Below are 16,161 nucleotides of genomic sequence, written 5' to 3' on the forward strand. Positions count from 1 at the left end.
AAATATTTATTCTATATTGTTTTTCTTTCCATATTCTTTGCAGCTGTATGCTTTGTTGGGGATCCCCATTATCAAATATTTACAGTGTTTTTGCACGTGTCTCCATGTTATATTGCGTAGCATGTCATACAGAAAATGCACAAGTTCATAGGAAGGCTGGCATTGCCCCTGTACTTTATGTTAATATTTAGTCTCTCAGACATATCAATTACTGCCTTCACTCTGTGACATAATTTCAGAGAAATCCATAATATTCTGTGTGTAACCTTTGGATCTGGCCATAAATGAATCAATAAGGAAAGATCATTAAGAAAGGGTAACTAGGATTTAATAAAGACTACCTGACCTAACATATTCTTGATGAACCTCTGTACATTTCTTGTAGTGATAGTTGTTACAAACTGCCCGTGGTGTAAAATTACCACAGTGTTAAAATTGATATTCTAGTGGTAGAGCAAGAAAATGTTTTTCTCACATGATAAATTATTTTCAAGACCCTAGCTAAATTTTTCCCCTTAAAATGAGATTAAGAATCTGTAACTTTTAAGATTATTAGTACTCATAATCTGATATTTTATACTGTTAATTGAAATACTTCATAATGTCAACTAATATATTTCACTCTGTCAGTTTTAATTTTAGTATTGTTAAACATTTTAAGAGTAATGTCATTCCAAAAATTATAAGATGTGCTTGTCAACAGTTTAGAAGTTACTGGGAAGAAAAAGGGAAGACAGACATGTAAATGTAAACACACACATAGAATAGGATCACATACATCTCTCTAAGTGTATTTAGTGGAGTATAGACAACCAGCAAGTTGACCTGTGGAAAAGAAATCATGTAGGTATAAAGTTGCTGGAGATCTGACATAGTTTTTAAAAATTATCTGTATGTTTGTGTCAACCATGAGTTTGGTTTTAGATTGTATTATATATAAAGATGATCCCAATTATTCGATTACAGCAACAATACATCAATATTTACATTAGGCATTTATAATACATTAGGCATTTATGCTACTGCACCTACTCTCTCTGCTTTGAATTTTATTCCCTTATACAGGTTTTAGGGAGCAAGCCAGAGCTGCCTGAATGTGGTGATGATGAGGATGAGCTGGCTGATATCACAAACAGGAGAAGTGCTAAACTATATATGGTAAGTTAGTTATTTATTTACTTACAGTTAGGTATGCTCAACAGTAGTCATGATTTCATTCATTCCTTCCTCATATATGGAGTTCTGGCTTCATTTACAGAATGGCTGTTATTTTAGTTTATTTACAGCCAATGGACAAGTTTCTCAAAGGATGTCAATCAAGATGGTCCAGGTAATTTGAGGGGGAAAAAAATGGATTACATTTCTGTTTACTCAGGAAACAAGCATGGCCTATGAACCACTCAGTGCAGGTCAAAGAAGAACGAACTGCTCTAAAATCATCCTGTCTTCTTAATTCTAACAGGGAGAGTTTTAATAGTCATATATGGTTTAGTTATTCTTAGCAGAGTTTAAGAGACAGACAGTTACATTATATTTTATATATCTATAACTTTATTCCTTTCCCCATCATCGCTTACCAAGGAGGATTTGGCTAACAAGTGGCAACACTCTGGCAGCATGGAGTGCTACTGGATCCCCATGTGTGTGACCTTTTTTAGGTGCTGTTTACAATGAATTTGAAGCTGCAGTGAAGTGTGAGAGGGGATGAGTCACTCCCTCTGCAGCTCCTGCACCACACCGACCACAGGATAGAGCCGCCTCTCTACCTGTCTCTTACATGATTTTTCCACTACCTATAGGTGTACCTGGGGTTTACAAGAAGCCTGAATGTGGTGATCATTGTTACAAGGCCATTTTTTGTCATAGTTGTCTATGTGTTGTGTTTAGTTCACATTAATTATTCCTTTCATACCAAAAATCTGGTGCATATTTCTCTTCCTAACAGCGGTTTAAGGGAACAAAAATGGAAAACAAAAGAAGAAGGCCTGCATAGATGATCAGGACCATTGTAGTAAAACATAACTAGAGAAGGGAAAGTGAATTTTTGAATCCTAAAAACTCTCTGAACTTTCTGTGGATATCTAATAAATTAGTCTAAGTACATAGGTCCTGCTAACAGAGCTCTGCTAGCTAGATTTAAATGTGTTGCAAGGTAACAGTGAATGTCAAAGGCAGGAGATGGGTCTATGGTGAGCTCTCAGAGTAGGTATAATAGCTGATTTTTATTTGTTGTGTGCAGTGGTAATTTCCTCCTTGTGCTTCCATAATATAAAATTTAAGATATAATGGCATATTTAAAATTAATATTTAATTATGAAAGGAAATAAAGACTGCTAGAAAAGTAATTACAATAGCAATAATCTATTTTCTCTACTAACAACTGGTCTTTTCAGCTATACAGGAGTGATTTTTAAAAGGTTTTGAAGGTCTACATGAACTTATGGTGGTGGTAGAGGTTACAAAGCAGATTCTGCAACAGGACTTACATTAGAGTTTCCAATTAAAGAACAGTAGGTTATAAATGTAGGCATTTCACCTGTTAGTGTCAGTGTAGAACTATTTTATTATAGTTTCAGGTGCTGTTGTTCAGCATGTACATGTACCTTTGGCTTCAGTGTGAGTTGCTTGGCAGCAGGGACTATACCAGTTCAGCCGAGCATGTAGAGGGGGCTGAAGAAAATACAGATTTTTAACTTTGAGCTGTTGAAGTGGAAGTGGAAGACAAACAGATTTATTTTAAGAAGTTGTGAGACAAGGATCCAACAAACTTCCTAAAATTAACACTATATCTCCCTCTATTGGATGTAAAATGAAATGAAACAAAAAATAATAATCCTTAGCCTACTTTACTTTCCAGCAGTACACAAATTTCGTATAGCCATATAGTTATATAGGAATGGCAACTGATTTTTATAGTACTTTTGGGAGCACAAATTAATTTGGCTGTAAAAGCCAGAGTTGATCTAAATCTGAAATTATTGTTTTCTTAGGTGTCAGATGCAAGTGGATCCATGAAAGTGTCCGTGGTAGCAGAGGAAAACCCCTTCTCTATGGCTATGCTTTTGTCTGAGGAGTGCTTCATTTTGGACAATGGTGCTGCCAGGAAGATCTTTGTGTGGAAAGGTAAGAGGTCACTTGTATTGCAAATGCAGAAGCTACACAGAGATACCTAAGGAGTTGACACAACACCCTTGGGACACTAGCAAGAATTTAATACTGGCTGGACACAGAGCCCTGCACACAGCTCTTGCCTGGTGCAGTCTGTGAACAAGGGTTGCTCACTTCTATAAGGGCCTCAAGACTGAATCTTGTCTAAGGATCCTATTTTTGAGACATCTGTGAGATTAAATGCTTATGTAAGTGGCAAGTACAAAGCAAATATAAATAATTCTATGACTTCTGTATATTGTCATCAAATCCCTATCTTCTGGGACAAAATCTGGACACCGAACATTCCATTTGGGTAGATCTCTCCACAGAGGTGTGAAATTGAAAGGTGTGTGTCCAGGGCATAAACTAAAAGCATAAGCTTGCAAATGCTTTGATGTCTCTTTTTTTCTTGTAAATATATCTCTGAGGTATCATCAGTCTGCAATTGCTTTGTCTGAATGTTTCCCTGAAGAAGAATACTACTACTGTGGAATGAGGTCTCGACACCTTATAGCTGAATTGTTTTAGTGCTGCCATTAAAATCCAGTGCTGAGTATCTCCTTTTTTTTTTTTTTTTTTTTTTTTTTTTTGGTACGAGGCAGCTTATTAATTATTCTGTGGCATTTGTGTTTTGTTTTACTGCATGCAATACCAAATAATTACTTTATGCACTTGTCAAGCCTCTCAAGTCAGCCCAGGAAGCATTGTAAGCATTTTGCTTGAAAACTTTATTTGCAGTTAGGGAACCATCCTTTAAAAGAAAACATTTGGGGAGCGTTGTGCTCAGATGGCCTATGGTCTAGCTGACCCCCTGATTCCCTATTGTAACTGTATATGACAGCTCCAGAAGAACCAAGCCAACAGGCTCAGGCATAAAATAAATAAAATATGATTTAGGCTCTTTGGCTGTGGCCCTGTGTGCTCCTGTATGCATCCTCACTTTGCCACTGCCAGTAAAAATAATATGTGGAAAACCCCCCTTGGACTCACTCTTGCACGGGAGACTGCAGTTGTCATCTCTGCTGGCAATCTTCAGGCCACTAAAGGTGAGAAGTGTGAATTACTTCGGCAGTGGTCTCATTCAAAATGGGATACAATGAATGCCTTATCAGAGCACCTGATTAGACCAAGAGGTCTATGGAATGTAGTCACTGCAGCCTGCTGGGACACAGACCTGGTACACAGTGTCATCCCACAGAGACTTCCAGAGATGTCTAACACGGAGCAAGGCTGAACAAGGAGTAGTGGATTGGGAAATGGATAAATTGCAAAGCCCAGCCAGACAAAACAGGAGTTTCTTTTACTCTTTTGCACTGCCTGAAGAAGTGGAGGCAGTTCAGCTTTATTGACCATATTGCTGCCCAGCAAAGGAAGAGAAAAAACCCAGGATACCTTGAGCCAAGCAGGTATTATTAACTTATTAACAGGTTTTTATTCTTGTAGAAACACTAAGCAAAACAAAATGCCCCCATTTTCTCCCTTTTTTTTTCCCTTTTTTTTCTTTTTTTCTTTTTTTTTCCTTTAAATTGACTGTTTTCAAAGCTACTGAAGCACTGTTTTGGCCATTCAACCTCATGTGAATCTTCTTGCTCATGCCATGTACAGCATTTGTGTTTGTTCAAGACTGAGATAAGAGCAATGTCAAAGAGAACCTGGCTCCAGGACCTCTTGGTTTTGAAGGTTCTGTGAGCTTATTGCCCTTTCCCACGTACTGTTATCCTTCTGTTTTAATCAGGCAAGGATGCTAACCCTCAAGAGAGAAAAGCTGCCATGAAGAATGCTGAACAATTCATACAGCAGATGAATTATCCTGCTAACACACAGGTGCGATCTATTTATGGAGGTGATACCAGGAGAGCATGAGCTCTGTTAAAGACATTTTTTTAAAGTCACCCGAAAAAATATTTTTAAGGGCTTTTAAGACATAAGGGCAATATTTCACTAACATATAACCTAGAAAATTTCTGAGTAACTGTGCCAGTTTTGTTTTCCTTCTGTTTGATGTGTCTGCCTTCATTTCAGATTCAAGTCCTTCCTGAAGGAGGTGAAACACCAATTTTCAAACAGTTTTTCAAAGACTGGAAGGATAAAGATCAAAGCGATGGCTTCGGCAAAGTGTATGTCACAGAGAGGGTGGCTAAAATCGAGCAGATTGAATTTGATGCTACCAAGTTACATGAGTCTCCACAAATGGCTGCCCAGCATAACATGGTAGATGACGGTTCAGGGAAAGTAGAGGTAATGTTTGTGTTGTGATAAATTGTATCTTATCTAACTAATGTATTCTGCTACTTGTAATGGGATAAACTGCTACTCTGTGTTTTAATTTTTATACTGTTGTTTACATTAATGCTACATTAGTGGAAGTGTTACTTGTAGCATCAGAAAAGATACTTAGAAGTAGAAGGTGAATATCAGCTGTATGCTGGGTTGTGTTCTTTTGGTGCCTATGAAAGATGTACCAGTCATCAAGAGAAATCAAACAGCAGAAATATTCCCCATTCTACACAATACCTTGTAAATAGATACTTTAAATATGATCCTTAGTCTAAAGAAGAAACTTCAAGCTCATATCAGCTTGAAATCTGGAATGGGAAGACTTGCTCTTGGAGTCAGAAATCCATTCTATGTCTTTATGTATGTATCCAATCTGTTTTCTAGAGGAACTTTCTTTGTCCCTAGTGTGTCTCTCAAGTAGCCTGGATTTGAAGAGGAAAGATTACTGTACAGTCTTTCTAGATCTCTCCATCTTTTTCCCACTTCAGGACTATTTTTGGTCTACACAGAGCTGGCATGGCATTGTATCAACATGGCCTGTTGAACGAAAATTGTATGTTGGGCTTCTGGAAGAAAAGAAGGGATGAATACCTACAGTCTCATTGGTGTATTTTCTAGTTTCTGACCTCACACTTGGGATGGTCCACAGGCTTGAGCAGCCTATTGTTGACTGGACTGGGCTGTAGTGAATGAAATAGGAAGAAATCTGCCTAACAGTGTGTTATCTTACTGCAGCGTGCCTCTCCAAAATTAGTTTTATGATGGATCATAATGTTGTGCCATGTCATATTGTCACCTTAAGGTGTCAAGAAAGTTCAGCATAACATTATGAAGTGATCATGTGGCACTAAAGCATCAAGACAAAGAAAAGCATATTGTAGTCCCTTGTTGATGTTTGTCATTCATTCATTCAGTGGGGGCAGGGTGTATCTACCTCCTTTATGAAGAATCCTCCCTATTTCTATTCAATAACACTTGGGAACAGAGAGGACACTCAAGGGATAATAAAGTAAAGTGCTTTGTGAAGAGTCTCAGGATGAAATTCAGCAACCTCCAATGATTTCCCTGTTTCCCCAGATCTGGCGTGTGGAAAGCAGTGGCCGAGTTCCTGTGGGACCTGAGACATATGGACAGTTCTATGGGGGTGACTGTTACATTATCCTCTACACTTACCCTAGAGGGCAGATCATCTATACATGGTATGCTTGGTTGCCTTTGCACAGGCCTGCAGTGTGTGGATATTATTTTATGTTGGCTTTATGTCCTTTTGAGTAGAACACATGAAAATGTAAGATTGTTCACTGTGAGTTTGTCATACAGCATAAACTCTGGGTTATTCTGAAGCTGAATTTAACATTGTCTTTCTCCTTGTCTTCCTCAGGCAAGGAGCCCACGCTACAAAAGATGAACTGACTGCCTCTGCATTTCTGACTGTTCAGCTGGATCGGTCATTAGGTGATCAGGCTGTGCAGGTTAGTGTCTTTTGGATAAAATCAAGCAGAGCATGTGATATATGCAAATTTCGATGAGAATTGAAAGGAGGAGCTAGCATTTAAAGACTGGAAATGCCAATTGCTCAGGTCTGTATCAAGCCAAGCACCATGGGATCCTGTTAAAGGTGCCAGAGATTGCCCACTTGAATAATCCTTCCTGGATGCAGCTGTCTAAAAGAACACAGATATGCCAGAACCTAAAACTGCCTTTTCTTTCCTTTGATTTCCACTCTTTTAAAATTAGGTTTCAGTCCTGACAAGACCTACAGACCCTATGCATGGCCAGTGGAGACTGAATGATAAGACTGTCCCAGGGCAGCTCACTCCAAAGCAGGATTCTGACAAGTCAATAGCCCTGTGGGAGCTCCCCTGTCTCCTTTTCATTATGGAGGAAGTTGTGATCTTTAGCCCAGACAAGACACCTGACTTTTAGAGGGCCAAAACTGGGAGATATGAAAGCCACATGACAGACAAAAGAGGAAAGCCTGCTGGAATTGTGCAACAGGGTCTGACTTTTCCTTGCCTCAGTGAGGAACATAACTTGGGTTTTCCCATCCCATAGTGCTTGCAGCTACATGAAAGCAGGATACACATCCTCACTTGCAGAAATGGGGTGTGCAAGGCAAGGCACAGGACACTGGCAAATAAAAGGTGTGTGTAGATAAGGTAGTCCTTAGCTTGACTGGGTGTGCTCTCCTTACATCACTACTGAGAAGTGGTGGGTAGGTGAAGACCTGAGAGGTCTCTTCTCACAGAAAAGCTTGAACTGTAAGATGACAAGGGACAAGCAGAGATTTTCTAGGCAGCAGGAGATAATTGTGTGATTCCCATTTCTTATTTACAAAAGCAAAAGGCTTCCCCCACCCACCAAGGTACAGTTAATTCAGATGGCAGACCATACTTTTAGCCTCTAATCAGTTATGATTTCTGATTGAAATTATATTAAGGATTAGAACACTTTTAGATAATTACTGTTTGAAATATTCCTAACGTGTGTTCTATATTTGGACAGTGTCCAGCACAATGTGGTCCTGTCTCATACCCAAGGCTAGTGTTAATCTTAAAGTAATAACATTATTACTACTAACAACTGCAATAGTAAAGTGCTTAAAAAGTGTTTTTTATCAAAGCTGAAGAAGATCCACTTCACTGCAGTAGATGTGATACCTAAAAGTACTTTTAGCCTGCAATGATCTTAGGAATATATATGTGTACATATCCCTATGTGCATATATATACACATATGTATGTATGTATGTGTGTATTTTTATGCAAATAAATAGAATATATTACCTGTGCCTAACATCTCTATCAGCATTATTTGAAAGCTTTAAGTGTGCTGTTTTGTGTGGTCACTAGATGGCACAACAGTACAAATGACTATTAAAAAAGCTGGGCTTGCAGGAATGTTTCACTGCAATTTGGGGGATTTGGGGTTTTTTGAGTTTATTTGGATTTTCGGGTTTTGGGGCTTTTTTTGTGGTTTGAGGGTTTTTTTCCCATTTGTAAAATCCTGCTGCAGTTTGTCCCTTACAAGTATATGTATCCTAGGTTATCCTTACCAGAGAACTGTAGCAGTCTCTCTGCCTGTGAAATCAGTAAAAGCACCTGCTCCTGCCCAGCTGCAGCCACCTCTCTGGGCACCCTGGCTCTCAGCTGCCCCAGGCCTCGCTGAGGGTTCTCCACGTCTCCTACTCTGCTGGCTACACAGCATGTCTCATTCCCTTTTTTCCTTTTCTTTCTGGGAATGAAAGGCAGGGATTTGCAGCCCTCTACCTTGGCCAGTGGCACTGTTATAAAGGAAGATTAAATGGTCGCACACAAATAACTTTTACCATACATTAACCTAAAAATAGCCATTTTTCATATTCTTCATGGCACAACACCTTTTACATCTGTAATGGAAGTTTATTTTCATCATCCACGTTACCTTCTGGATGAGAAATTTATGCTGCTCTTTTTCATCCTCTTGCAGATAAAATACATACAGAAGTAATGAATAAAATGAACAAACTTTCTCTTCTGCTTAAATAGAGGGCACTTAAACTTCCAAGATAGTTTTTCAGGAGAATTAAGTAATTCTATAAAACACTATAAAATGACAGTTCTTTTGAAAATGAGTGACGTTCTTATTACAGTAGATAGCAGCCATTTTAATCAGCTAAATATTGTGTTAGAATTTTGAATCTCGTCTTTGTGTCAGCATGATTGACAAAAAAAAAATCTCACAAATGCTCTAACTCTATATGTCTGTAACTATATTTTTAGATCTCCTCAGCTTGCTATTTCTCATTTTTGCTAACATACTTAGCATTGTTGGCTAAGATCCCCTAAGCTATTCAGCAAAGACCAAAAATAACCACTTGTGTCCTTTTATTTCTTTTACTGCATTTCTCTACATACGTACAGATCCGAGTCAGTCAAGGCAAAGAGCCTGCACATTTACTGAGCTTGTTCAAAAACAAACCACTTGTTGTCTACAAGGATGGGACATCCAAGAAGGAAGGTCAGAAACCTGCTCCACCAACACGACTCTTCCAAATCCGCAGGAACCTAGCAGCCATTACTAGGATTGCAGAGGTAAGGTCACCTGCTAAGTAAACCAGCCATTCCTGGTGGGAAATGATACAGCTGCCATGAGCTCCTCTAACTAATCTTGTTGGGGAGTCACATCTGTTCGGAACACAGAACTCCAAATCCAATCCTCTGCTCTAGTTGACAAACCCACCCAATAAACCAAAGAGAATGTGCTGTAGCTGGCTGGAACCAGTCTACATCGTTCAGAGGAACTGTAAGAATACACACAGTGAACAGTCAGTTGACAAAGAATAGACAAGAAGTCAGCAACCCCTATGAGACGGTCTTTCCTACTGCAAACAGTCCCAAGTTTTGCCCTGCAAGTCAGTTCCCTGACTTAAGTTCTTCTCTAATTTGTATCAGTATAAAACTAGGGAAGAACTGAAGACCAAAAGCATAGCAGATTAACACATGTCTACACATTTTATATAAACATGCAAAATAGTAATTACATTATTTGAAAATTTGAAGAATAAAACAATCTCTTTTTTAATCTAGGTTGATGTTGACGCAATGTCACTAAACTCTAATGATGTCTTTGTTCTGAAACTGCCAAACAACTCTGGCTACACCTGGGTAGGAAAAGGAGCAAGCAAAGAAGAGGAACAAGGAGCTCAATACATTGCCAATGTTCTCAAATGCCAAACTGCTAAGATTAATGAAGGCCAGGAACCAGGTTTGTATGAGGCCACGTAGCTGCTAATAGACAGATGAGACAGAGCACTGCATGGAGACAGTAGGTTTAGATTAGATGTTAGGAAAAAATTCTTTACAGTGAGGGTGGTGAGGCACTGGAACAGATTGCCCAGAGAAGTGGTAGATGCCTCATCCTGGAAGTGTTTAATGCTGGGCTGGATGGAGCTCTGAGCAGCCTGGTGTACTGAAAGGTGTCCCTGCCCATGGCAGGGGCATTGGAACTAGATGATCTTTAAGGTCCTTTCCAACCCAGGCCATTCTATAAATCTATGATCTTTCTAGTGATGCCTTTTCCTGGTCTTAAAATCAAGAGTCAAACACGGTTAGAAGGGGAAAAAGGGATTTTACTTTGGTGTTTATTTTAAGGATCCTTAGGTGCACACTTCCTGGTCATATGCATTGATATGCACCCCGCCGAGTATATCCCCAAAGATCGGGTATAACATTATAGGTTTCACTAATTAGCATATCTATCAAAGATTCCCCAATGAGAGGCTCAAGTGAGCCCCCCTCCCCAAGGAACCTTCCCCTGGATGGTTCTATCTTGGTTTACAGAATGTGTTCTGGGGCACACTGATCCCTAGCTACGAAGCTTCTAAAATGTTTAGTCTCTTAGCTTGACAAACAAGTTCAAGAATGTAGGCAAAAAGCACTAAGAATACAGAAGTTATAAAAAGGTGTAAAAGGGGTATAAAAGAAAAGGGCAAAAAATCTTCATGACATCACTAGATATGCGACTGATACCGGTATTTTGACAAACTGCAGGAAGTACTGTAAGAAAATGCATTCATCTTTGAGATTGTTTGGGAATTTCTGGAACACTATCTAACAGGTTAAAACATCAAATGTTAAATCAGCTGGTGAATAAATTATATATTCTGTATTTTAGAGGAATTCTGGAAAGCACTTGGAGGTAAAAAAAAATACCAGACTTCAGCACAACTCTTGACAAAGGCTGAAGATCATCCCCCTCGCTTGTATGGTTGTTCTAATAAGACTGGCAGATTTATTGTGAGTATATGATGGGTACTTTCCTCTCTGTTTAATTATATAGTTTCTGGTGTATTTTGCCTTGGAAATAAGTGGTCATTAAATGAATTTGGGGAACTGGCTTAGTTAGCCAGGCTTGGCAAGAGCTAGAGAGTGGACATTTGGTGCTTTAAACTGTCAAAATGCAATGAATGAACAGAATAATTAATACAGCAGAAGTTTGCATGCAGAGCCTGCTCCAGCCTGGAAATAGAGGCTTGCAGATGCAAAAAGATAAGGTATTTTCCCAGTCAAAAGCAATTTAATTCTTGCAGAGCATCACCAGATTGCTATCAATTTGCTGAGGAAGTACAGCTCAGTGCCTTGCCCCTTATGCATTTGACAGTGGTGGCAAGGAAAATAAATGCTGCTTGCCAAAAATCCCTAGCAGTCTGAAATTTTCCATAGAGATTTAAGATGTGTAATTATGCCTTTAAGGTATTGGCCTGTGCTCAAGGAGCTAGGAAGACCTACTTCCGTGGCAGAAACACCCAGAGCTATGCACTGGATATTAAGTCTGTGATTCAGGCTTAATTACTTACTGTATTCTGGGAGGGCAATGCTGTGTCACCATTTGGCAAGGACACGCTCAGTTTTAGGTAGGGGACATAGCTGGAAGTCTCCTTAAGGCACAGCCCAGTCATTTGGAGAGGGATAAAACAAATAGGATCCTTTAATAAGGACTTTAAAATCTTAGGAGAATAGCAAAGTGTATTCTAACAAGCTTCTAAAATACTCCTGGGAAATACAGTAATAGGAACCAATCTCTCTGTAGTAGTCTGCTGGGAGCTATGGACGTACTTTTTATTTTAAATTCCCTCCAAATTCTGTGAAATCCCCTCTTTCCTGTAGCATCCCTCTAGTAACTGAATCACCACTGTGAGAGGTCCCAGAAGAGGCAGGTCAGACCACTCTGACTTTCTGGCCACCATAACACAGGGTGGGGAAAAGGAATGTCTTTTTCACCATCTGCTTATCGTCCCTTTAGCACTCCCACATGACCACACATAGCCAAACCCTTGACAGTCCTTTAAGAGCTGGAACCATTAGCTACATTATTATCTCTCCTTCTCATACCAAATAATAATAAACTGCCTTTTTATCTGCATGTACATCCTTGGAAGAAGCAAGCAGTCTGCCTTTTCTTTGGGGACTAATCCTCAATGGCTTAGTCAACTGTAATGTCCCATTGTCAAGTGGCCAGGAAGCTTGGTTGGATGTGAGTTTCATCACTGAGCTCACCCACTGCAAATTCAAAGCAGTTTCTTTTCCTAATTAATGAATGTAAGCTGCATGAATGTATCAGCTGATATCAGCTTGGTTGGTTCAAGGTGCTCTATGGAAATGTTCCTGTCTCCTTCTTCTGGCAGACCTCAGTCCCAATTAACAGTAGTCAACAATTACAGTGTAAGTCTTTGCCTCTCCTTAGGATATCTTACCAATTCTGAAAAACGGAGAGCTGATTTTATAGGACATGACATTATGTGATTTGTTTTCTTTCAGAGAAGCCTTAATGCATTCATCAAATCAGTTTAGGGCTTGATCCTGTAGGAGTGAAAAGAAGGGTTCATCAGCCTCTGCACATTATAAAAATATCTTAGGTCTTTGCAAAATTGTATATCTTGATAAATCATTGAAAACAATAAAAAAAGCCCCTCTAAACATATTATCCTTTCTAGATTGAAGAGGTCCCAGGAGAATTCACTCAGGACGATTTGGCTGAAGATGATGTCATGTTGCTGGATGCTTGGGAGCAGGTGAGCTGTGTACTTGAGCACTGCTTTTTGTGATAACAAGGATAGTTTAGTCTTAATCACTTAGTTCATAAGATGGGAGGAACAATCATCTTGACAGAATGGAAACAGTTTTATTTTCTTTAAATTATACCAAAAGGAGCTATACATTTTGAGCTATATGATGTGCTAGTGTGCACACATGAGTTTGAATTTCCAAGCATAATGTGGGGCCATGGCAGGCACTTCTTATTTAAACCAATGGAGGCTGCACAAGTATATAAGACCCAGCAGTGGTTTGCGTTCTTAATAGCTTTCTTGACTTTATCACAAAAATGTATTGATTTTTTTTTAAAAGTTATTGCATTAAAGGTATTTAGAATCCACTAAATCCATGTAGCAGGAGCACCTACAAAAAGTCCTAGAAGAGAAAGGGGAAACCTACTAGACCCTTACAAAAATTACTCCATACTAGAAACTGAATGGAGGGTGACAGAAATAATCTCTATTGTTTCCCAGTTCACTGAAAACTGAAAATGTGGAGAGCTTTTTGAATGACAGGCAAACTCACTGCAGATTTAGGGAATGCATCTGTTTTCACAGTACATTGTCTCTGCCCCTCCTCTCCTCTTGGAGGGAAAGGGGAGAAGGCCCATGCCCTATTTGTCTTCTTCAGCCTAACCCTTAACAAACGAAAGGCTGAGGTTTTTGGAAATAAGAAGGAATGTCCATGGTCCGTGTGGAAAGGGGTGATGGGAGATGGTGGGGGAAGAGCTGGATGGATAGCTGGGACATACTGACTCAAGAAGTCTTGGGACATGTAGCTGGTTTCCAAGAGACTCCCTCAGAAAAAAAAAAAAAAGGGGATGTGGGGGATTGCAGATCAAGGCTCTGGGTGTTGGGTTTTTCAGTGGGCTATCTAGCAGTCACCCAGGGTAGCACAGATCACAGAGCAAAAATGTTGATGTGCACACAAAGCTCAAACCAGAGACAGTATTACTATCGGCACCTAAAGAGCAATTTCCTTGGCAAAGTATAAAAGATATCTATGGAAAAGGTAACTGGAGTTCCTTTCATCAGAATGAATAAAGGTCTGGTCTTCCAGTGTCATAGAGGGCATAACTACACTTTCTCACAAGGGAGAAAAAAAACATCAGTTGTGGTTTGTGAGAGCTCTCTATCTCTGCAGTCTTTTCATAGTGCATATTCTTTCTTCTAGTGGAATCAACTATTTCGTGCTTTACCAGCTGTACACAATATCTTTATAACACCAGGGACGTTATATCTTTCCTCTGTTTGCAGGTTTTCATCTGGATTGGGAAGGATGCTAATGAAACTGAGCGTCAGGAATCCTTTAAATCAGGTAAATCAAATCAATTTGGCAGATTTCTGAGTGAAGTAGCATCAATATTACTTAACGAAGAGGAAAATATGATGTAGAAGAAATCTAGTTATGTTTACTGTGTCTAAAAGTGTTACTGAGCTTACTAGGATTTAATACAGGAGATGATTATTTTCACCTTTAAATTCACTTTAAAACCCTGTAAGTTTATGAAGGATAAAATGAATCAAGATAGCATTATTGGGCTGCAGAGATTTTTAAATAATATGTAGGAAAGCCTGATGAAAAGTAACTGCACTGAAAACAGAAGGAATTTAAAAGGAAGTCCCTACTAACCTCCACCCTCAATAATGTATACTGAGAAAGGATTGCCAGCAAGTCCTTTTAGTGCCACCCTTCACTAAGTTAAATTTGCAGGAGGAAATTCCAATTACAAAACAAATACAAAACAAATCAAGACAACTTAAGTGGCATGTGCCTCCTTGAAAAACCATGTGTCATCCTTGGTGTGACTTCACATAGCTGAGCTATTCTGACAAAGTTTGTGCTGAAAACCCTTGCATGTATTTCCCTGGAGCAGCGAGGGTTACCTGGCTGTGTTTCTGTATTGATGTCATGTTGGGATGTCAAGGGAAACTACACTGGCTTTTACATGGATGAAATGGGAACGAAGCTCGTGCATCCTCACAGCACCAGCAAATGCTTTCTCCTGTTTAAGAGCCAAAACCCACCTGTATGGCAACGAACTGATCAGAAGATCAGTTTTAACTTCATGGAAAATTCCTTCACTGCCAGCTGGGAAAAATCAGCAATTACCTGATCATCTCATTGCCTTTGAAATAATTAATTGAATACTGTGTTATAGCAGCTCTATGTTCTTTCACTATGGATTTTAATGCATTTTTTATACCAAAGGAATGAACTAATATATTCCATGTTTTATTTCCTCTCTGTTTTTAGCCAAACGCTATATCGAAACAGATCCTTCTGGCAGAGATAAGGGAACCCCCATTGTAATCGTGAAGCAAGGGCATGAACCCCCCACATTCACAGGCTGGTTCCTGGCTTGGGACTCCAACAAATGGAAGAACTGATCTCTCCAAGGAGACTCCAGCTTCAAGCCAAAGAATGATCAGAGCCCAGCTACTTTCTAGTCTTTTTAAGCATAAGCTTATGCAACAATACGATGCATCTGTTGTTACACTTTCCTGAGCTTTGATGTATTTCTGTGAATAACCTAGAAATTCTTAGCACTGGAAAGGATAAATAATTGTAAACTAGCCAAATGGGGTAAGTGGGCCTTCCTAGTAGTAAATACAGAAAGTGCTGCCAATCTTTAATCTTAAAAGAAAGAAAAACACTGTCTTTAATCTATTGATTCTTCAAAGAGAAGCTGTGGATCAGTTTATTTTAATGTGCTAAACTGGACCAAATTCTCTCTTCACTTAAAAATCCAAAGTAATGCCACATAAATTCCTTTAGATTAAGGCCGATATAATACCGTGCAGAATTTGGCCTGATAGAGGACTATCTGTTGCAAAGAAAGCACCTGATTTAATTACTAGGCCCGCATATTGCTACACTCACTGAAAATTTCAGATGTCTGACCCACAGTAGGAGTTGTGGCTCACAAGGCGCAAATAATGGATGGATATTTTGAGAAAGCTGTGCTTAACATTTTTGTTTACCTTGTTAATACATATATGTGTGGAGCTTTAGACTGAATACCGTTAGAGTACGAAATTGACAGAGGTTTTTTTGAGGGACTTTCTAGCGCATTGTAATGAATTCCTTTAGGTTTATCTCTGAACCAGCTCCAGCTCCACCAGGTCTTTTTAACTAAAGCTCTTAAACACGTTGTAGT

The 16,161-nt window shown here is 39.2% G+C and overlaps 1 protein-coding gene across 1 annotated transcript in view; it reads left to right on the forward strand.

Annotated features, from left to right (window-relative positions):
• The window catches only part of SCIN (scinderin), a gene marked incomplete at both ends in the record, with an annotated part of 47,942 nt that extends 32,551 nt beyond the window's left edge, over positions 1–15,391 (forward strand). Inside the window, 12 exons of the mRNA XM_082281058.1 lie at positions 1,066–1,158; positions 2,991–3,123; positions 4,886–4,974; positions 5,173–5,388; positions 6,505–6,626; positions 6,809–6,899; positions 9,330–9,500; positions 9,996–10,173; positions 11,083–11,204; positions 12,902–12,979; positions 14,258–14,318; positions 15,258–15,391. Coding sequence (XP_082137184.1) covers positions 1,066–1,158; positions 2,991–3,123; positions 4,886–4,974; positions 5,173–5,388; positions 6,505–6,626; positions 6,809–6,899; positions 9,330–9,500; positions 9,996–10,173; positions 11,083–11,204; positions 12,902–12,979; positions 14,258–14,318; positions 15,258–15,391 — 1,488 coding nt within the window. The remainder of the gene's footprint in view (positions 1–1,065; positions 1,159–2,990; positions 3,124–4,885; positions 4,975–5,172; positions 5,389–6,504; positions 6,627–6,808; positions 6,900–9,329; positions 9,501–9,995; positions 10,174–11,082; positions 11,205–12,901; positions 12,980–14,257; positions 14,319–15,257) is intronic.
• Between the last annotated feature and the right edge of the window lie 770 nt (positions 15,392–16,161).

The sequence above is a fragment of the Coloeus monedula genome (genome assembly GCF_965178545.1).
Source record: "Coloeus monedula genome assembly, chromosome: 1".
Lineage (NCBI taxonomy): Eukaryota > Metazoa > Chordata > Aves > Passeriformes > Corvidae > Coloeus > Coloeus monedula.